The following is a 23,576-nucleotide window of genomic DNA, read 5'->3' as shown; positions in this document are numbered from 1 at the left end:
TAAAAAAAAAAAAAAAAAAAAAAAAAAAAAAAAAAAAAAAGATACCAAACAGGTTCTTTATTTGTGCCTGCTTAATCAAAAAAAATGGGAACAATGTAATCATATTTTTTCTTAATGAAGTAGTATGTAAGTCTCTTGAAAGAATATACACCTTTTGTTGAAAGGTATAAAGAAGAGAGTGGGGTTGGTAGGAGAAAATACTCAACAGAAATAAGATTATTCTGAGATGATTTAAAGGCAAAACACACACAAAAATAAAACAGAGTAGATGAAAATACTGAAAACATTGACTTACCAGTCGGATTAGTTAAAAAAAATGAACAGAAAAGACTCAAAAGGCTTGGAATAGTATTCTCAGACTCTTAAATATATGAAGAAAAGAGAAACATGTTCAAATTCAGATGATCTAAAACCTTATGAAAGACGACAATCCGTTTCTATTGTTCTCTCACAATTTAACCCCCTTTGGGACCCAGGAATATTTCAATAGCAGTATTTTTAGAAAGCACACATTTTGCTCATGGCAGGGGGTGAGGGGCAGGAATCATAATCACACGTAGGCACAAATAAGACCCTGCATTTCCAAATAGCCTCATCTTACTTATTAGCTATGGGAATTCTGGAAATTAATCTTTCAAAACAGCCCAGGTAAATATCAAGGTCTAAGTAACACAGAAGCTTCTCATTTTTGAAGCTACCTAATTTACACCATACTTGAAAACCAGGAATCCCACATGCAGTCATTTACCATCTACTTTCCAGACACAAATTAAAACAAAACTCTGGGCCAAGAAAAAACAAAGCATATTCTAGAGTTCAAATAATTTACACAGAGGAAAGTCTCTATCCTGGCACTTAATATGTATCTTATACTTCTATTTTTATTAAATCATAACAAGATTCCCTAACCCATAGCAAATAAGCAGAAGAAGACTGGGCACATCAACTCACTCAGTCAGCAGATAAGTACTGGCCCCTTCCTTTCAAATCCCTTTTAAGTGCCAGGCACTGTTTTTGGTGCTAGGGGTTGAGCAGTGAACACACCAGACGAAATCTTTGCCCTCACTCCTTCAGAATCTCTACCTAGATGCACCACCATCACCTGGGCAATCGTATTTTTAAAGCAAATTTATGGGCCTACCTGTCAATGATTCCAGTTAGGAGTGGGGCCCAGGAGTCCACATTTTCAATAACCAACTCCCCCTACCCAGGATTGTTCTGAAGCAGGTGGCCCTCTGACCACACTCTTGATAAACAATGGTTTGAGAGCCTCTATTCTTCAGCAGAAGCCAACAAATGAGAGTTGTACAGGGAGGAGAATGATCCAGTCTGAGGGAGCTCCACTTAATATTATTTAAATGTGTTCAGTGTTGATAGTTAAAGGGTAGGTATCAACTACTTAGAAAACTCAAGTCATGTAAAACACTACTCATTTTCCAACAGCCATGCCCTGCAGAGCTCCTGGCCCCAACCAAGAGCTGTTGCCCGAATGGGTACACTGACCATCGCAAGTGCAGAGTGGGACCAACAAGAAAATATACCCTTCGTGGGGCAGCTGGGTGGCTCAATCAGTTAAACGTCCACTCTTGATCTCGGCTCAGGTCATGATCTCACAGTTTGTGAGTTCGAGCCCTGCACTGGGCTCTGCAGGGATGTCTCAGAGCCTGCTTGGGAGTCTGTCTCTCCTCCTCTCTGCCTCTCCCCCACCTCTGCATGCATGCTCTCTCTCAAAATAAATAAACTTAAAAAAAAAAAAAAGAAAAGAAAATACACCCTTCTTTTAGGTGTATACCACAGACTGAAGAATAAGGGATGCTCCTGGGCCTCTTCCAGGCTCAGTTCCTCATGTGGTAGGAATGCAACTTCCTAGATGGTCAAGGGATAGACATGCGGGGACAGCACACAGACTCGGAGGACTGGGTGGAGGCACAGTGAGGGAGAGTAAGGCTCTTCACGCCTCCCCCTCCTAGAGCACAGCTGCTGTGTATTGCCTCTTACTCTGCCTTTTCTCTCACAGATCATTCCTGTGGCTGTATCAGAAAAACCTGGAAATGTCAAAGAACTGAATACAACTTCCATAACAGTCTTTTGGAGGTTTGCCCACTTTTCTACGGATGCAGAAGTCTATGATTTCTTGCCATTTTCAGAAAGGAGGTAACATTTCTCGCTCAAGACATCACTGGCGGTAATTCTGAGCATATCCCTAAACACAAAGCCACTTAATGAAACGTGGTCCCCAATTTGGGAATGCCCTATACATCTAAACAGCCTCTCCCCAGCCCCACCCCCGCCTGGATCCACTGTCCACAGGAACTTCTCACCATCCCTAGGGAAATGAAGGATTTTTTTTTTTTTTCTTCTCCCTTCTCTTTCTCTCCATCCCACTCAGCCTGATGCCGCCTGAAATTATCTTCTGATTTTCACTTCCGCTTATGGTGTAATGGTCTGCAGTAGAGGAACCAGCAAGGTTAAGGACACAGACAGACAGTCAAGGCAAATCTATTGTTTTCTCCTCCTCCACTAACATAAAACTCTCCTGATCCACTAAACAGCATCCCCCTCTCCACCACAGCTCCATCAGGCCTCCCTGTCTGGCATGTTATTTATTATTCCTCACCTCAGAGCCCACTTGACATAAGTACTGTGATGAAACTCCAGAAGTGGCCAGAATCTGGCCTTCCTTTGAAATGTGATCAAATCATACTCAGTCCTCTGGGCATGACTTTACCTTGGAGAATTATATGAAAAAATAGTACAGAACAAGAAAGGGTCTTTTACCTATCCATACCCTTTTCCTATGGTCATTGGTAGCAAAATGCTTTGCAAAAACTCAAAATGGACAGATGTCTGTTTCAGGGACAGCACTTTAGGGACAAAAGGCACTTCAGTCAAAATGTACCTTCCTGGACTGGATTTTTCAAAGACATAAAATGAAAGAGTCAGACCAGCTCTCTGCCAGATCTAAAATCCCATATGAATCTCCACTGGCAGCGAGAATGGAAAAAGAAACAGGTAGGCTAACCTTGAAGTTTCTGTGGTGAAGGAAGAGACAGACTCTAAGAAACCAACTCGGTGACAAAATTAATACCAGGACATTGTAACAAAGAGGCAGAAACTTCTACAGTCCTTATTTCAAATCTACTGAAACCACCTAGGGGCCTGTCCTGTATTCCCTTGGGCTCCACCCTCTCAGCCCTCACTTGGGGTCCTTAAATACAGTATAGGCTTTTATTCCCACAAACTCTCAAAGGGTCTGCTGCTGCCCTGGGAGCATCTACACCCCTTGGAAGTTTTTTCTTACAGACACAGCTTCACACCAGAAGCGTGGAGTTCTCTTTTTTTCAATATTATACCGCAGGCATATTATGGATTAAACCAACTTGTATGCCCTGGCCTGGAGCCGCATCCAACATTTCCAACCTAGCTTCTATGGGGATAAAGACAGAGCTCCACATGGACAATTTACAAACAACCATCTGGAAAACCATCCATTCATAAACAGTGTCTGCCAGCAGTAGAGTAGTACTTGTATTTTTTTAATGACCATTAACAGAATATAAAACAGGTGGTTATGGCACTATTTCTGGGCTTCAAATTAAAAGGTAACTAAAAGCTGCCATTTTAAGGCAGTCGAACAGCATGTATTTTAGTTCAAACATCTGGCATTTGAATTTCGGAACTCTTTGGAGAAAAACCGGGAAAGGGAGGAAAGGTAAGATATGATTATGAAGCTCTGTCGCTTTACCATCTTAGACTCTTGTGACAGTCCTTTCCCTATCATGTCAGCCTTCTCCTATTGTTTATGTAACTACCTGGAAGCTGCTTTACGTCCGGTCTCCCTGCTCATGCCCCCCGAAACAAGACCCTTTAGTTTAATCACAGGCTACAGAGAACGTTGGTATGTTTGATGTGTACCTGAGCTGTCTATATGTGACTATATTAGTAACTGTTCTACTATCCCAAAGTCCTTGACCTCATATCCTTCAGATTCTGAACATTTGTGATCTACCTCACATGAATCAACACCCTCCATCTTTTGCTGTGACATGAACTCAAAACAGGGTTCTAGCTGCCCTCTAAAACAGGCATCCGTTCATGTAGTATTCATCAAACTGTCCTAAGGAAGGGGCACTGGAGGTTCAAGGCCAGGCGAGACTGTGCCTTCCCAGAGCCTGACCTCACCTCCAACTCAAATTCTTTCTCACTGCAAATTCTTCCAGACATCAATAAACCAACAACCTTTGTGAGAATATATAAACACATGCACACATATAAACCTATGCCAAAATGATACTTTCTAAAAGTAAACATCATCTCAACTCCCTACCTTGGCCTATCTCTTCTGGCCCTGACTCCTTTCCCCATGTCATTGACAGTTGCTCTCTCTTCCGTTCTGTTGTCTCTGCTCACTCTAGCATCTGTGCCAACATGATACTACCCCCAGGCCCCTGGAACTGGCTGTTCCCTCTGCTTGGAAAGTTCTTTCCTTAGATTTGTTCCCCACTCCCAAGTAGCATCGAGGTCCTTTGCTTAAGTGTTACCCAAGAGAGAGGACTTTCATGACCATCCTATCTACACCTCACTCCAGACCCACTACCTCCATCATGTTCCATACCCTCACCCTGACCATTATACATTACAGAATCTGTTAATTTTCTGTCTTCTCCCATTATAGTGCAAACCCCACATAGGCAGAGAGGCACATTTAGATATTCAAACTGAATTCTGAAAAGTGATGATAACACTCAGATTTTTGAAAGGACTAAATTTAAAATTATTTTTGTAATTTATATAAATATATATACTATTGTAGAAAATGTTAAAGCATTATGGTTGAGTGGAAAAAAATAAATTTCAAAATCCTGAAGAGAACTTCCACTTTTTGTAAAAATATGTATATATGTGTAAATGCACATTGAAAATGATCTGACAGGATAGTATGTGTATGTTTGTCGGTAGGGTTATGAGTTGTTTCTTCTTTTTGATTTTCTTGTAATTCATCATACCTGTTTTAAAAAAGTATATATTACTATTAAAAAGGAAAAAAAATGCAAAGTATTATAGTGATTGTGAAAAGCAAACAAATGGAAGTTAGTGAAAATGAATTCAGAATAGACAAATAACAAAATGCTAATACTACAAATATTACATAATGATAACTTATTTGTATCATAATATATAGGAGATCCTTATTTGCCTTCCTAAAACAATGAAATAATCAAAATTATCACAAGACACATTTCCAGCTTTGACTAATAGAGCGCAATGCCACCCCTCCAGCGAGGGTACACTCCTTGGTGATCTGACAAGACAAGGAAGTCTGAGAATCTGTATCTCACCTAACCGGTCTCCACTTAATAGAATGGAAAATTGAGAGTATTTCATTTCTTGTCATAAGAAGCATGGTAATTATAAAAAAAAATATGATCTGCCACTAGATTTATATCTACATTATATATAAATCTTAATACAAAGAATAAAGCACAAACTTCTAACATATATCTTTAGAAATTATATGAAACTACTATTTGTGAGGGTACTCAAATGCCATTTTCACAATTTCTGGTACTGCCATTTGTGCTACTTGTCATAAGGAAGATATAAAAGCTAGTGTGTTGTATTATGAAACCAAAATTGTATTTCATAAAAATCTAAATATTGGCTTTTGATTTTATTCCAAAATCAACAATTATATTGGCTGAATGAGTAAAGGAAGTAGGAAGAGGTATAAAATAGCTAAGTCCTCATCTACCATAACCAGAAGTCAATATAAGTTATCTAAAGTTTAGAACTCAAGAAAGAACTGTAAGGCATTGTTCAGACACATGTCCAAAAATACCAAAAGAAACAGCTTAAACAAGATTAGAAGTTTCCTCTAAAAAGTGTGTCAAGAAAGGGCCCACACTTGTTAAATGCTCCTATAGCCCTGAGTGGCACCTTGGTGCTCATCCTTTTTTTTTTTTTTTTTTCTTTTCTTTAAAGGAACATATTTTTTTAATGTTACTTTTGAGAGACAGAGAGACAGAGAGACAGAGAGACAGAGAGACAGGATGAGCAGGGAAGGGGCAGAAAGACAGGGGGACAGAGGATCTAAAGAGGCCTCTGCTCTGACAGCAGAGAGCCCAATGTGGGGCTAGAACTCACTAACCGTGAGATCATGACCTGAGCTGAAGTCCAACGCTTAACCCACTGAGCCACCCAGCAGCAACACCCCCTCCATACTCTGCCCTGGGTACTTAATTTAAGGGAAGAAAGATTTGTGCTATGTCTGCCTTCCCCACAAAACTGCATGTGTACTCTGAACCAAAGACCATGTTGTAGCATGTTCAGTTCTGGATTCCCAGAACCTAGCACAGTGCCTGGTATGAGGGGTAAATGAATTCTTGGTAAACACTGGTGAAAACACATTTTCATACATGACCTTTCCAGTAAAACAAAAAGTCGCCCTAATATACAGGCATCCTCATTTTGTACACTTATTATTCTGTGGAGTTTGGGCTCATATGCTAAATCTGGAGATTTAAACCTCATATGCTAAACCTTAGAGATGAGGGCCTGCCTCAATTTTTAACAAAAGACTGAAAGTGTGAATGAAATGCTAGGGTCATACTGTTACTCTAAGTATATGACAGGTGATCTCACGAAAATGAGTTGGTATTTTTGAGGCTCTGTTAATTCCACCCAGTTTCACATTATTGATTCATAATATACAAACCTCATTCATAAAAAGTGTCAAGATATCAAAGCTCTCTGTATTATAAATATTACTTCTATATATTTATAGCCTTAATTATAACTTCTCTCATTTGAATAAGTTAATGTAGTTCATGCATTTTTTGGAAAATCTCTGCCAAGTCAGGATCCTAAATTTTCTTGATTTTTTTTCCCCTCTTTTATACCCAGATATCCACCAGGTCTTAAACTAACCTTACTTCCCCTGAAATAGGTAATTCGCATAACTTTTTTATGTATAAAAAGATATAAAATGAAGATTCCTTCCTGTTCCTCATTCCCTGAGTCACTTTTCCATCTCCCCTAGTTAACACAACCCCAGTAACAGACTTATTTCACACTCCCCCATTTTTATTTTTTTTAAATTTTTTTTTCAACGTTTTTTATTTATTTTTGGGACAGAGAGAGACAGAGCATGAACGGGGGAGGGGCAGAGAGAGAGGGAGACACAGAATCAGAAACAGGCTCCAGGCTCCGAGCCATCAGCCCAGAGCCTGACGCGGGGCTCGAACTCACGGACCGCGAGATCGTGACCTGGCTGAAGTCGGACGCTCAACCGACTGCGCCATCCAGGCGCCCCACACTCCCCCATTTTTGATACAGGAATGGGAGCATACCACACACAGTGATTTCCAGCTTTTTTTTTTTTTTCCTTAAAATCTTGGAGATATTCCTTTATCAGTACATAAAATGCTTTTTTTTTGTCATTCTTTTTGGCAGCTGTGTAATATTCTATTACGTTGTTGTACCCCATGTAACAATTTTATTTTTTTCCTTTTGCTATAAGCAACACTGCAATGGCTAACTTTGTAAAGACAACATTGGGTCTGTTTGCAAACTATACATGTCTAAGGGAATTCCTACAGGGAAGTGCTGGGTCACAGTATGTGAATCCAGAATACTGAGAGAACCTTCCAGTTTATCCTCCCACCAGTCACTACTTCCAGTTTCCCCACATCCAACTCGTTTGCTTATCAATTAGGGAGAATACGGTATCTTGCTACTACACATTCAGTTTCTATGTCTTTTGAAGAAGATGGGCCCTTTTCAAGTGTTTAAATATATATTTATAATTTGTATAAATATATACATTTGTTTTCCTTTTCTCAACTGTCAGGACCATAAACTCTTTATTGTACAGAGCACTAACCCAAGCCATCTGGGCAGACGTCCAGCTGCATGCCATTGTCTTTTATTTCCATTCAAAACCATTTTCTAAGGCCAGCTTTCTTTTATAGGTCTTCCTAAGTTAAGCAGAGGAAGCAATCACATAATGCAGCAGGCTCTGAATTCAGGAAGAGAATTTGACTCTGACTCCACCACAGATGCTGTGAGACTTCTGATTAACTGCTGGACCTCTCCAAACCTTAAATTATAGATCTGTAAGACAGAGTAAAAATACCTCCTCTCTCAAAGGTTGCTAAGGATTAAATGAATGTATGTATTTAAAGCCCCAAGCACAGGCCTTGGGTCTGATTATGGCCTTAATAAAGGGTGGTTTAGTTTTGTCATCACTAATCTGTCGAGCAAAAAAAACCCACTTGACTAAACAGTTGTTTCACTGCTTTGGGATACCTGCAATTAAATACCCCCAGGGATGACACATTGAGGGATAGTCCTGATGGAGTTGTACCACTGGCCATTCACAACTGCCACCTAAATATTATGAATGAGTTATTTCTGGGGTGCCTGGATGGCTCAGTTGGTCAAGCATCCGACTCTAGATTTCGGCTCAGGTCATGCTTTCACAGTACATGAGATCGAGTCCTGCATTGGGCTCCTCACTGACAGTGCAGAGCCTGCTTGGGATTCTCTCTCTCCAACTTTCTCTGCCCCCCCTCTGTTCTCTCTTGTGCACCCTCTCTCTCTCAAATAAACTTAAAAAAAAACTTTATATAAAAAAAAAAAAGAATGAGTTATTTCTGGCAGCAAAACTTCAACTTCTTTCTCTATCGACACTAAGTAAGGATCTCCAGTCACATGAAATGTTAATGCCCGAGAGGATGTACTTTTCTGCCTCCATTTGGAACTTAACCAAACCTGTGAAGTCTAGGAAGAGCAAGAGCAACGGGGGAAAAGCATTCATCCTGCTGGTACAGTTACTGTCACATCTCCCCAGTATTGTTTGGCAAAGGATGCTAAACAAACCATGCTCAGAAAAGTTAATTAATGTGGGAAGATATCTTGAAAGCCCAAGTAAAGCTCTCATACAATATATGACAGTCATGAAACAGCAAGTGTATTCTGAACCAAACAGGTCACATGCACATATGTCAAAAACATTTTTAGCTTATAATGAGCTCATCTTGAGAACAGAGATGTCCGTGTTTATCTCCTCTGTTAATTTATGCACTCTTTGAGGGTAGTTTTGTTCATCTTTATCCCCACTGCTTAATAGCATTATCTCACACATAGCAGCCCTTCAAATTTATGGAATGAACAGACTCCAAATAAATGATATTTTAAACTTTTATTCCATGCTGATCTTCTCTTTTCAGGAGAAAGCCCAGATTATTTTCCTGAATTTAAATTTACACCAACCTAAGTTTTCTTGCTACCATAACTGTATTAGCATTTCTGGCATATCTAGGCTGCAGTGTATTTCATTAGTACCCTAGTTGGGAAAGGAAATATTTTACCTTGAAGGGAATATTATTTTCCTCTTTGCAAAATTTGTTTTTATCTCTTTATATATTGTCCTCTGAGATGAAAATGCTATCAGTTTTCAATACAGTTAGAAGTTCTGATGACGTAAATTTATTGCTGGACAATGTGAAGTACTTGCAACTCTTAACACTGAGAGTGTACAACTAAGTTAGCTTACAAGGAATGCCCTCACCAAGAAACAGAATCCCCAAATTAGGCATCTGGCAGACACCCTATTAAACCCCAAAGAGAGAAATTTCACTTGAAAGATGATACAGTTTCAACACCCTAACAGTCTGTGTTTCTACTCTGTCAAAAGCACCTTCTATGCTTTCACTCAACTTGGGAGTTCAACATTCTTAGAAAATACCGCTGAGGACTTCTGGAATTTTCCTGCCATCTTTACTACAATGGGTATGAACTACTGATGTGGTCCTTCAAGACCACACAGGTATCTCCTTATTCAACTAAACGAGTTACCAATTATTTTCTATAGTGCTTGCAAATCAGTGAAAATATAATCACCATGAAAATTCAGAGAACAAAGCTCCCTTTTCTCACCAACTTGATGCTGTGGTCAACACTGGTTCCTTAACAGCCAAAAGCTCTCATGCGTCAGGGGCACTACTGACATGTTTGTTTTTATGACAATATCTCCTGTACAAGTCATTAGCATCCTTGCTCCACCCATTTAACACCCTCAGCCATGGTGACGAGCAAAAATTCTCTAAACTTTAAATAGAGAGCCAAACACTGTACAGAAATCTTTCAAGATGCCCCATGTGTCTAAATGCTCACTTCAGAGCTGCGGGAACACTGTACTACCTCTAGCTGAAAACCACTAGTAAGTGCTTCAATGTTCCATCCAGAAATAGCAATTCACTCCTCACCTAAGCTGGGTAAACGGGACACCAAGATGAGTAAGGCACAGCCCCTGTCCTTGGTTCTAGTGATTCTCTTACTTTCTATCAGTAACGATATACTGGAACACTGAAAGGAACAGCCAAAAAGAATCTATCTGAAATGGGCCACACTAACGCTCATTCTGGAACAAAGTATGAAAAATTCCCATTGACTTACGTATGCAAATATGTTTTGAATGAGCATAGTTTAGAAGAAGAGTGGGCAAGATGGTGTGGGGGAAAAAAAACAACAACAGCTTTTAGAGTCGGAGAAACCTAGGTTCAAATCTCAACCTTGAAACTTATTTCTTCCATGATTTGGGCTAAATCATTCTTCACCGGGAGTGGTATCACTCTACCTCCTCCCTTGCACCTGGGTGGAGGTGTTTGGATTATCCCAATGACTGGAGAATGCTACTGGCAATTAGTGGGCGGGGTCACGGATGCTAAATGTCCTGCAAAGGACAGCAGAGTCCAGTTCACCAAAGAATCGTTCCACCCAAGATGCCACCAGTGTTCACTAATAAGAACTCTCCACCCTCAGTTTTCTCAACTGTCAGAATAGTGATCAGTATACTAACCTTCAAAGTTGAGGGTGAGGTTTAAATGAGATGCTGCAAGTAAAAGTACCCAGCCCAGCAATATGTGTACAGTCTGCCTTGATAAATGTTGTTCTCACCTTACTGCCCCCCCTCCAGAGTTAAAATGTCACACAGCATTGCTTGTAAATAGGTCCATCATGTGTGATACAGCAAAGAAAGGGAGCAATCATTTCCCCCCAAATGAAGAATATTAATAGGCAGGTATCCTCCAAATTTGACATTCTCACAGTATCTGTTTAACAGGCTTTCACATAAGTAGTCTAACCTTTAAATCAAGAGCCAAAATCTGACCTAGCTCCAATCCTTACTGCCTCTTTCATTCTGTCCCACTAATGTATATTAAATTATATAGTCCCCAACAGATCATAACCTCCTATAGGCTCTTGCTCAACCTGGAATACCTGTTCCCTATTTCTATCTTACTGGCTAAGTTCTCTTATTAAAACACTACTAATGTCTCCAAGAACCAAGTAACAATCCCTCAACCGTTAAGCCCTCCCTGCTATCCCCTATCACTTTTTAATTATTTTCATTGTTTATTCATTTTTTGAGAGACAGAGTGCAAGTGGGAGAGGGGCAGAGAGAGGGGGAGACACAGAATCTGAAGCAAGCTACAGGCTCTGAGCTGTCAGCACAGAGCCCAAAGTGGGGCTTGAACTCATGAACTGTGAGATCATAACCTGAGCCTAAGTCGGCCACTTAACCGACGGAGACACCCAGGCATTCCCCCCCCCGCCCATCACTTCTAAGGAGTTCTTTCCTTATGTGCTCATAAATTGGTTTAAATATTATAGCAGTGGTTTGAAATAACTGGGATACACAAAGCTCAGAGTTTCAAGTTTCCTATGAAAACTTCAGTTACATTTTCCTATCTATATAATCTAAAATAAATATAAGCACCTCCTGGATCTGGTCACCCAAGAAGAGTACTAACAAGCAATTCAAGTGTCCACACCTGAATTTGCATATATAACAGCGTTGATGTTTCCTGACCTTCTTTAATTGCCTAAGGTTAATGAGAACAAAACAGCAGCAAACTCAATAAATAAATGATGTGTTCACACCAAATGAAACCCAAATAATTTAGAGCACACCATAAAAGCAAAGGCTTTCCTATGGTTCAAAAAAGGAAATATTAGCAAACCTGAATCACGGCATAATCACAACAACCCCCAAGGACCCTGTGTTTGTCCCAGTTGGTACCATCTGCATTTTGTGAGGAGCCAAAAAAGTGTTTTCAGGATAATGCTTAAAATTTGACTCTTATTGGTCTTATGTTTAATTTTCATTCTGTTCTTAAGGAATTTATGTCCCATTTTATATTTGTACATGCCTACATTATGTAAATAAAATTCATATAAACATCACTGGTAGTGAAGAAAAGGAAACTATACAAGTTTCAAGTTTGACAGAATGCATTTCACTTCGAGTACACTGAAAAATCAGAACGCAGATATTAACCCTTAATGTAATATTAAGGGGACTCAGAGTTGCAGGCACAGCGTTGGACTTAATACTTGTTCACTGAACGAAAAGTAGTTATGGACTTGGGGCAAGTTTCCTTAGCTCTGTTTTCTATAATAAAATGAGGACGCTAATCGCAAAGGTGTGTCCAGCCTCAAGTGTAATATTTTTTAAGTACTTTTACAAATTGTTAAATGCTAAATACATGGTAGGTGCTAATATTATTGTTTACAAGTGGTCTTTTCAGCTTCTTACAGTTCCTTGAGAGAAGGAGCCTTTTGCTAGTCATCTTTACGTCCTTACCACACCAAGCACTTACATGTCTGCTGTTGGGATTCCTTGCCACCCGAAATCACCCATATAAAAGGTAAACTGGGCTCCCATTAAAACTACAATTTTTTTGCTGCCTTTAAGAGCCAAAATGCCCCTTCATTTTGAAATAAGAGCACAGTGACAAACTGCAAATCTGTTTCCAAACTTGTAAACATCAGGGTGTTGTGTTACTAGGACACTGGGTACTACTAAGAGTTTCCATTTGTTTCATTAAACTTTCAATAAAGGCTTTGTATGTGTTTATATTCTTGAAAAGAAAGATTTAAGCTCATTTAAAACATAAAACACCCACAGAAAGGATTATCTGCTATCCCCTTAACACTGGGAAAGTTCTACAAAGATGAAGTCAAAATTAGTGTTCACATAAGCACTATTAAAATCCTCAGTGTCAAAAGGCCAGTATGTGCCTATCTGGAGATAATGAGAATGGAGAAGCGCTAAGCAGACAAGAGGCCAGCTGCTAGAGTGGTTAGCTCCAGAGGGAGGAAATTAGATCTGAGAAGTGCCTAAAAAGCCAAAACAGGGCAGGAAGGCAGGCAAAGTTGCAGCACAATTCTGTTCTGAACCTGAAGTTGGCCAGCCTATTCCCTTCTAACACTGACTCAAGTTTCCAACTTTTGCTAAGACTACTTGGGATTTCTTTCAAACACTGCTTCCGTATTATCCAACATTATTAGTGTCGTTGCAGTGATGGCAGGCACCTCAGGCTGTCTGCCCCCACCAGATCTGACACTCTGGTTGAGCCCCGTCAGACTTCAAAACTTATTTTTAACTACTGTGTAACTATGAATTTTAAGTTCCCCCTTAACAGGGCAACAATAGCTGAAGCTTCCCAGGAAAATTTACCCATTACAGGAGCTGTCTTGGAAAGATGTGGCATTAACAGACATTCGTAATGGACACGTTTCAAAAGGAGGGAAACCGAGGTACACATAAGCGACTAGAACCAAATCACGAGACCTGAATACTAATGAAACCAGCTCGGTCACAGTTCTGCTTCCTATCCATTTTGCTCTGAAGTCCTCCACGAAGTCTTTAAAATCTGAAGTAAACACAGCTTTCTAGAGAGCGTCCTTCCAATCAAAAGGGATTACACTCTTCCGGTGCAGTTTGGGAGAGGAGAGACTGTAAGCTTGTCTTCTCACCAAAAGCTTAAAACAGCGAGATGTATTTGACCCCTCTTCCCTCTGAGCCGAAAAAAGAGGCTCAGGAACGGGCATTTTACGGAGACCCGTCTAAAAAAAATAATCGATTTTACAGCAGGTGGAGGAACGAGGAAAGACTGCAGAGAAGGGACACGTTATCCTTGCTGAAACCAAGACAGAGGAGTCCTGGTTTCTGGAATCTGTTGGGGAACTTGAGGCACATGTTCCCAAAGAGACATGAGAAAGGGCGGCATCATTTACATGTCCAGGCAAAATGGTAAATAAAACTAGCGAGGTTTTGTATTTTGACGAAGTCTTGGGAACTCGGTATCACATTTAAAAAAAAAAAATCATTCTGAGGAAATTGAAATAGGATGGCAAAACACCATCTGAGAGGGTGGCGCTCCAACGCTTTACCTTTCCCCCACGAGTGGTTTCGGATGGCGCCCTCTCCGCCCCGGCTGGTGGCTCGGCTCGCTCACAACTGTTTCCCATTACTGCCGGCAGGACGCCGGGGGACTCGCTTTTGCCACAGAACTTGGAGCGCAGACGCCAGTGTGGAACGGGAACAGAATCACGTTCCGGGAGGGGGAGTGGGAAGGAAGAGCGCCGCGCAGGCTGGGCCGGGTGGGAACGCGCTCCTCTGCGGGTCACGAACTTCACCCGAATTTACCCAAGGAAAGGGGAGTGAGGCGGCAAGAAGACCGGGCGAAGAGGAGGAAACTTTAGCAATGGAGAAAGGAGAACATAAAGTGGCGAACGGAGCGCAGCCTGGCCCCAGAGCAGCTGGCTGCAGGCGGCCGGTCGGGCCAGGGGCCCCCGTCCGGCGAGTTCGCGCAGGACCCCCAGACGTCCCCCGCGGCTCCCACCTGGCGGCGCCCTGGCCTGGAGCGGGCGGCTGGCTCGTCCCCGACCTCTCCTCCTCGTCCTCTTCCTTGTCCCGGGAAGGGCTTCGGGGAGCGAAGAACCGGGAGAAGGTGTGCCAGGGGGCGCCGCCCCTCCTCCGGCCTCCAGACATGTCCCCTGCGCGGCTGCCGGTCCGGGGCGGTCCGCGGCGAACGGGTTTGGCGGTGTCTTACGCCGGGAGCCCGGCGTGGCAGGACCGGCGAAGGCAGGACAGACTGGGCGCGGGCAACCGGCGCGGCTCAGTCCATCCCGGGCGGGAGAGGCGCGGGCGCGATGCGCACCCCGCGCGGCTGTTGCTAGCTCTGCACGCCGGCTCCTCCTCCCGCCCCCGACTAGCCCGCCCCCTGGGAGGAGCCAGAAGCCGCGGCACCGCCCCGAGTCTGGGCCCGGCGGGAGTCTGCGGGGCCGACGGGGTCCCAGCTGGAGGCGGGAGCCTGAGATCCTGGGTGGGGTGAACGCGCAGCCTGGGACGCTGGGCTCCGGGTTTCCCGCCCAAAACAGTTAGGCTGTAGTCCTTTGGACTTTGCGCTCAGTTTTTACTCTGTATTACTGACTTCTTTTCTATCCCTCAGGCAATGAACGAAAACTGTCCTCAGACTTTTAAAAGAACTTGAACTCAAGTTTGTGACAGCACCTTGTAAACTGCGGTATCAGAGAGCCTTGGGCTTTTAGCTAGCAAACAGCTACTTCAAAAACACTTTCCACCAGGGCTGCAATAGAGATTACCCCATGGCGGGGTCCCAGAAGTGAAGGTGGGGCATAGGTGTCTGTGTAGGTCTGTCAACTCTTTTCTTGTTCAGTTACCTTATGTGTGGAATAACTTCCTAACCCGGATGCGCCTTAAATTTCTCACACTCCATGTTATATACGACTCTGAGAACCGTCTTGCAAAAACGACACTGATAAAAACGTGACTTAAATTTCTAAGTGTTTGTTGTTGAAATATATTCTACAGTCGTTACACAGATGTCACTGAAATCTGGAAACCAGTCTTTAAGATGGCTTAAAAACAAAAACAGTCTAAATACAGTAGTATGGAATTTATTAGTTTTTTTTATGTTTTACATACAGAAAGCCCTACATAATTAATGTATACATCTTGATGAGTTTGGAGATAAACGCACTCCTGAAACCATCATCACAACCTATGCCATAAACCACCAGAAGTTTCCTCTTGCCTTCTTACTATTTGATAACTTTAACATACAACACAACACAAAAACTTCTTAGGAATGTTTTTAAGTGTACAATACAGTATTGTTAACTACAGGCACGATGCTGTACAGTAGAACTCTAGGAAGTACTCATTTTTCATAACTGAAACTTTGTACCCTTGAAGAGCTCTGTTTCCTCCTCCTTGCGGCCCCAGGGGACCACCATTCTCCTTTACTTCTATTAATTTGGCTATTTTAGATTCATCATATAAGTGTTATCCTGTAATATTCGTTCTTATGTGACTTATTAATATAGTAGATAGATATTCTTTTATTTTTATATCCTAGTGGCTAGCAGACTGGCTAACATTGAGGCTCATTCACCGCAGGTATTTTGGTTTTGTTTGCTCGTTTCTAAACTAAATTGCTCCTGAGATGGTGTAGAAATATTTACAGACATATTTACAAAGAATCAGACCTTTACTTGTATAAAAATTATATACCAGTAAATGAAATGTCCCAGGCAGTTTTGGCTTGGGGAGGGGAAGGAAGGTACCTTGGGGGTTATCCCTCCTCTAGCTTTGGGGTGCTGAAGAAGAGAAGATTGTTTATGAGTAAGTTGGACATCTATAAGCCCTGGTCATTTCTGCATCAGCTGGTGGCTGTTGAGCCTCTCTGCCTTCCCCCAGCGGTCTCCTAGAAGCACTCTAACCCCTCCTAACTGCAGCAGAGCCCAAAGCACTCACCCTAATTTGTTCTAGCTTTGATTTAACCCACCAAAGTTAAATCAGCCCAGTTTCCTTCAGCTGGATTCAGACTGACCAGTGCTTTCTCATTGGAAATATTTCCTCCTTTTCTGTGAGTCTGAGAAAATAGGGAAAAGCTGGAATAATACATAGGCCAAGGAAAGTTCCCAATTCTAACTTATCATTTTAGCAGAGAATCTCCATTAAATGCCAATTTACCAGAAAGCCCAGATGACATGAGAACAAAGAGAGTATGAAGCAAACTGTGCCCTCCAGCTAGAAGGCCCAGAGAATGATTTATCTCCCCAAAGGAATGTTAAGTGAGTACCAGATGTGTCCCCAACTTGTACTGTGAAAAGCAGGCCCTATACTCTAATGTCCACGCAGTGGGTAGATTGTTTGGGAAGTCTTTCTGGGGATAGAAGTGGGTGGGATCCAGCAAGATTTAGTACTGAATTATGGTTTTAACTAACAATAGCTTTCCAAGAATAAGAATTTCTCTGAAAAATAGCTGTCAAGGAAAATACAGTGACAGTCCTATTTCTGCAGTAGCCACTATCCTCGGTAAGTGAGAAGGCATCAGAATTGTAATGTGTAAACTCCTTCATAAAAATTTTCTACAGTGTTGGTGATGATAGGATAAGTAGTGGAAATAATGCTAATGTTCATCCAAATAGAATCCCTTGTATTAATGAACAGCTTGTAAATGTATAAGATAGTATAGATGTTATTAGAGGCCCCTAAAGTGAACATTTGGGCCAATATAGATCTATGATACTTTTTTTTTTCTCAAAAGCAACTCCTTCATGAAGGAAACAATATCTAATGATACTCCAATCTACATTCTATGGAGGAACAAAGCAGCACTTTGAATGAATTGTAAATATAAATGGTGCCTGGCTCCATTAAGGCAAGCTTTGTCAATGCAAGATTAGTTTAAAGCCATAAAAAAAGACCCTAAATTTTCACTGACTTTTCTAATATTTATCAGTTCTTAGATATCCTACATCCTGATATTCTGACTCGTATTAACAAATTTCTGAGTACTAAGTTCTAACATTATATTAGGAAGTCTGTACAAATGAATTTTAGAGTTGCAAGGATGTTAGAGATGAAAATTTAGCACAGTTCATTCACTCATTCAGTTGTTCCATTTAGTGAAGGCCCACTGCAGAAGCATATTCGTTGTGAAGCTGATGAAGCTGAAGCCTCAAGGCTCCTCACTGGCACAGTCTCTTCCAATGTGAACTCAGGAATGGGATCACATGGTCATGTGTTTTTTTTTTTGTGAAATTTATACAAGTAAATATTGTAACTGCAATTGATTAAGACACATAATCTTTCCACTTGGGATTCCCACACCCCTACCCCCATCATCACACTTCTGCTAAAATCAGTTGATGTTGGATTTATTGGGAACATTTTGGCATCTTCTAGGGAATTTGAGTTGGATATACATTCAGTTTGGATTTAGTGATGTATATTTATCTGATTGTCAGTGTGTCCAAAATTTAACTAAATTACAGCTTAAATTCCAGTTTGTCCATTGTGCAACTCACCAAGCATTATAGCCAACATGCAGGAACAGAGGTCTTATCAAGATATAAACATCAAGTCCCTGGTGTTGAAAATGTGTGGGTAGTAGAGGTGAAACAAGATTTGAAATGTACAATAGGAAAAAGGGAATGTGGAAAATTATTCCAGGCATCAGAAGACAAAATACAAGAAGAATCACTTCCAATTGATGTGATTTCTGTCATAGCAGTAATGTGTTCAATACTGCAGTGTATATAATTTTTATAACTGTTAATATATCAAACTTTTTTTGAGAGAGAGAGCATGAGTGAGGGAAAAGGGCAGAGGGAGAGAGAGAGAGAACCTTAAGTAGGTTCCATACTCAGCACAGATTCCAATGTGGGACTTGATCCCACGACCCTGGGATCATGACCTGAGCCGAAATCAAGAATCGGATGCTCAACCAACTGAGCCACCCAGATGCCTGCATCAAACTTTTTAAATGAAAATCATGTAACATAAAATGTATCAGAATTCTTCTTTGTAGGGCACAAACCTGTCACAGCACTACAGTGAGTGTGTGAGAGTGTTCAAGTTTACATACCCCTCCAATCAATAATACACTCAACCAGATGTATAGAAAGTGATATTAGAAAAACAATGTTAGTAGAGCATGTGACTCTTGATCTGTCTTAGTTGATAGAGCATGTGACTTTTGATTTTGGGGTCATGAGTTTGAGCCCCATGGTGGGTGTAGACATTACTTTGAAAGTTTTTAAAAAAAGAAAGTCATTGTCATATGAAAGACTATCAAAGGGTATACTATTGGGATGCCTGGGTGGCTCAGTTGGTTGAGCATCCAGCTTCGGCTCAGGTCGTGATCTCACGGTTTGTGAGTTCGAGCCCCACCTCGGGCTCTGTGCCGACAGCTCAGAGCCTGGAGCCTGTTTCGGATTCTGTGTCTCCCTCTCTCTCTGCTCCTCCCCTGCTCATGCTCTGTCTCTCTCTCTCAAAAACAAACATTAAAAAAAAAATTCAAAGGGTATACTATTAAAAATAAAAGAAAAAAAGTATTATAGAGGTATGCCAAGCAATGGAAAAATATATTGGTTTTCTAGACTTTGTGATTTTGTATTGTTAGTTGACTTTTTAAAATTGGTAATTTGCATGATTTATTTTTTCATCCATTTCTATATCTAATTTTCATTCTTAATTTTAAATCATTTTTCTTTAAAAAGGACCCATCAAGTTGTAAAAATCTTCAGATACCTCAGAACCTCTGTCCCTAAGTGCCAAACTATGTGTCAGATGCATGCTTATTCTTAGAGATACTAAGATGAGTAAGATACTTTCCTTCAAGAGGCAAGTTTGATAGGAAAAACAGATGAGCAAAGAGGGTATAATAGGGAAATCTTTCTGTGAGCATACATATAGGATGGACCTCCATTATAGTCTATAAATTTCCAGCATGGTTCATAGAGGAAATAACTCTCAGCATGCTCTCTTACCTCCTGCGACCACCATGACTCCCACAAAAAGAATGCACTTCAGTAGCTTATTTGATACAGGAGAAAACCTGAAGCTCTTCACATGGTGATTCCCAAAGCAAAAGCACTAAACTCAAAAGTATGAGAATAGACTAAAAGTGCTGATCCCTGAAGCATTTAAATAAGGATGCAAGTGTAGTTTAGAAATGCTAAGCTTTTTGTTCTGAAAAGTCCACCAGAGGGATAAGCTTCGGTATATATCTTAGAGCACAGTATTTACTATGTGGCAGGTGGCCCAGGAATATTAAGACAGCTGTCAACATCAAGGAAAGCACCAGCCCATGAAAAGCAAGCAGATGGATTGGGGCACTTCGCTAGCTGTCTCCTAGAATAATAGCTGTGCATGGCCAAATGAGGCAATGTCATGCTGCCCAGGGCAGCAAAAAGCTATTACTGGATATAAGCACTCAATTAGGAGATGGGGCGGGGGAATATCCTCCCATTTCCTTTGTTTGCATAGCTCAAGTTTTCATTAAGAACCACAACAGCAAATAAGAAAGTGTGTGGGGGCGGGGGGGGGGGGGAGTGATGGGCGGGGAGAATAACACTAGCATTTTGCATTGTTATATTCTGATTATCATGGTTTGTAACATGGGAAAATGCCTCAGTCTTACTGCTTCAATGGGAGCAGATGGTGAAATTTTTAAGTAATTGGTTATTCAGACTTCTAGGGGATGCATGAAGTTTTATTGTATTGTTTGTCTGGTTTTTATTTCTAGAACATGTGGAGATTGAGATCTTTCAAACACATATCTTTCAAGTTTAAAGTGAGATATGTTAGTCTGACCTAAATTACATTTACTCTTTTCTTCTCTTGATAACAATTGCAAAGAGAAATGAATTCTTTATAAAAATATAACATTAACAATTCAATATTTATTTCTCAAGCAGTGCCAAATTTGGTAATACTAAACCATTATATTCTAAAAAGTATAAAAATAGAGGAATTTCTTTAGCAAACACAGATTGAGATGTATGTCAAAATAGCTATTCATACCAACTCAGTTTAATGTGTCTTTTGAGTTAAATGATGTCTAAAATACAAAGTCATATGTAGAATATTAACTTTTATTAATGCAGCTTCAAAAGCATGGCACACATAATGGCTCAGAATAAGAATTTACTTGTATATGAAAACCCCATTTCCGAATATTGTTTTCCCTCATTATTTCATCTGAGTATATAAGTACTATATTGTGAATATCTGATATACAATTTTAAATGAACCTATTCTTTAAAAAATAATTATTTACAAATTTCTGGACTGCACTTATTAGTGTTGATTGCAAATTTTATTAGGGCTTCATGAAACAAAGCTTTAGAGTAAAATGATAATCGGCTTGTGAAATGGATTTCACTTTTTATTTGCAACATACATGTCCTAGAGTTTTCTTACTATGGACATGTTCCCAGTTTGACTTGTTGCAAATGGTTTGAAAACAAGACATAGAGGCAGCTGTTACTGTGAGCAAATGCTTTGATTAGAGAGAGAAAGCAGCTGGAAGTGATATATGCTGTTATATAAGATGAACCAGTTTTCACGTCAGGACTTTACCTAACCAAAATTGAGATTAGCATTACTTCATTTTCATGAATTTTCTTTGTATAGAATGGAATAGAAGTGTATCCACTTTGCGTATAACCTGGAGTGATGAAGTACTGAATATATCACTGAATATAAAGTTGACATACTTATCTATGAAAATCTTACATGATCCATTATGAAATAATATCATTGACAAACTTTCAAAAAATTATTTAAAAATACTGCTTAATGTAGTAACAAAAAAAATCTGTATGAAGCTTATAAAACTAAGTGTTACTGTAGTGGATAAAATTTTGATTTTTTAGAAATGTAGCAAGTACGAGGGTACCTGGCTGGCTCAGCCTGTGAAGCATGTGACTCTAGTCACATTGAGTTCAAGCGCTATGTGGGGTACAGAGATTACTTAAAAATAAAATCTTAAAAAAAAATTAATGTAGCAAGTACATTTCTCAATAACTCCACTTGTATTTTAAAAGATTTGTATAAACTCATCAAACTATAACTTAACTGGTTTTGCAAATAATTAACAAAAGCATTCAACATCAAATATTTCATTCAGTCTATCCTCGCAATTGAATTCCTTCCTCACCTCTTCCAGTCAACTTTTTACTGGTAAAGAGAAAAAGGAGTAACCTATGACAAAAGGTAAAACTGAATTCAAAAAGTTACAATAGGAATATTTTGACTCAAATATGGAAGTAAAATAATTGTCATAATTTCATATTAATAACCATCTCAAAATTGACTCATGCCTGTATTCTATCTTCTACTTTTTGTTTCAGCTCCTCAAATAAGCACTTCTAGGTAGTCAGTTTCCATTATAAATCATTTGGCTTACTTCTCATACAGGTAAATGTACTGACATACTTTGAATGACCAAGTCTGGAAGACACTTAAATGAATGTTTTTTGAACCTCACAGTTGGTATTAAACTCCACTTCAAATGATCTATCATGTATATTATCAAATGAAGTAGCTGACCGCACCACAGTAAAGAATTTGCCTCTATAAAATTATCAACCACCTGCAACCTGAGGGAAGGGAAATTTACTTATTTAAAATTCTGCCATTTTCATTCCAGTTCTTCCTACCACTTAAGTATATTCTATAGGTATATGGTCTGGATAGCTTAAATAAAACACAATCTAGCTTAGAAAAAAAATATCTTTAAAGAAAATGTAACAAGTAGCTATTTGTTGGCAAAACTCCTTAGTTGGTCAGGAAGGTAATCAGAGAACTTAAAAAAAAAAAGACATATTTACTGAAAAGCCTATTAATCAGTCTACATTTCAGAAACACAAAACAAAACCAAGAAAATAGAAAATTCTGAAATACATAAATAGAATCTAAAGATTATTGACCTAGTATTCATGACTCTAGTATTAGCTGCTTCAAATTTCCTTAGGAGAGTTGGTAGGAGAAATATACATTTAAAAAATAAAATAAAATATTTCATTTACAAAGTTATTTTATAGTCTTCTGCCCATTCACTAACCTCTTAATAAATACTTCTAGGCCCTATGTTTGGTGACTGGAATCAACCATCAACAAGCTCAGTCTCTGAGATGGAAATAGAACTAAGCAAAAGTTACAAATTACAAGACAATGTGATAATAGAAACATGTACATGGGAAAAGGGACAAGAAAGTGCCTAACTGTATCACTTGGGCAGGCTGTATTTGGGGTCAAGGATAGATTTCACAAATCTCAGCTCCAGAAGTATAGATCATAAAGTCCCACAACTACAACCAGTTTCATACACCTGTTGTTATATATTTATATTATAAATCTATGTTAGATAAAACTAGATAAATTTATAATCAATTAAATTTACAATTAGATAAAATCTATATTAGATAAAAAGCAATATTAAAGTCCGATAGGAGTGTACACAATACTAGCCCAACAATGGACACATAATTAATATTTACTGTCTGATTTAGTGAGAAAACATTGCAGTAAATGAGTGCTACTACATTGTGAATCATCAAATACTATGTGTAACACAAGGATATTCAAAAGCTTTGGTATGTTAATATGAAACTACCTTTAAGTGAACTCTTTGCTACATTCTTTAAAATAATTGCATAATTGGAGTGGCTGGTGGCTCAGTCAGTTGAGCATCCAACTCTTGATTTCAGCTCAGGTCATGATACCAGGGTCATAGCATCAAGACCTGCGTTGGGCTCCATGCTGAACATGTAGCTTAAGATTCTCTCTCTCTTTCTTTCTCTCTCTCTCTCTCTCTCCCCCTCTGCCCCTCTCTCCCCTTGCACTCTCTCTCTCTCTAGAATAAAAACAAAAAGAAAAATTCATAAAAAATAAAATAATTACATAA

At 39.8% G+C, this 23,576-nt stretch overlaps 1 protein-coding gene across 1 annotated transcript in view; it reads right to left on the bottom strand.

The window, feature by feature from the left end:
• CRYBG3 (crystallin beta-gamma domain containing 3) overlaps positions 1-15,585 on the bottom strand; it is a 129,716-nt gene extending 114,131 nt beyond the window's left edge. The window contains exon 1 of the mRNA XM_049628042.1: positions 14,694-15,585. Coding sequence (XP_049483999.1) covers positions 14,694-14,842 — 149 coding nt within the window. The 5' untranslated portion in view covers positions 14,843-15,585. The remainder of the gene's footprint in view (positions 1-14,693) is intronic.
• Positions 15,586-23,576: the final 7,991 nt, after the last annotated feature.

This window comes from Panthera uncia, chromosome C2 (assembly GCF_023721935.1).
Source record: "Panthera uncia isolate 11264 chromosome C2, Puncia_PCG_1.0, whole genome shotgun sequence".
NCBI lineage: Eukaryota > Metazoa > Chordata > Mammalia > Carnivora > Felidae > Panthera > Panthera uncia.
The sequence above is the reverse complement of the archived record's forward strand: the minus strand, read 5'-3'. Positions and strand labels throughout refer to the sequence as shown.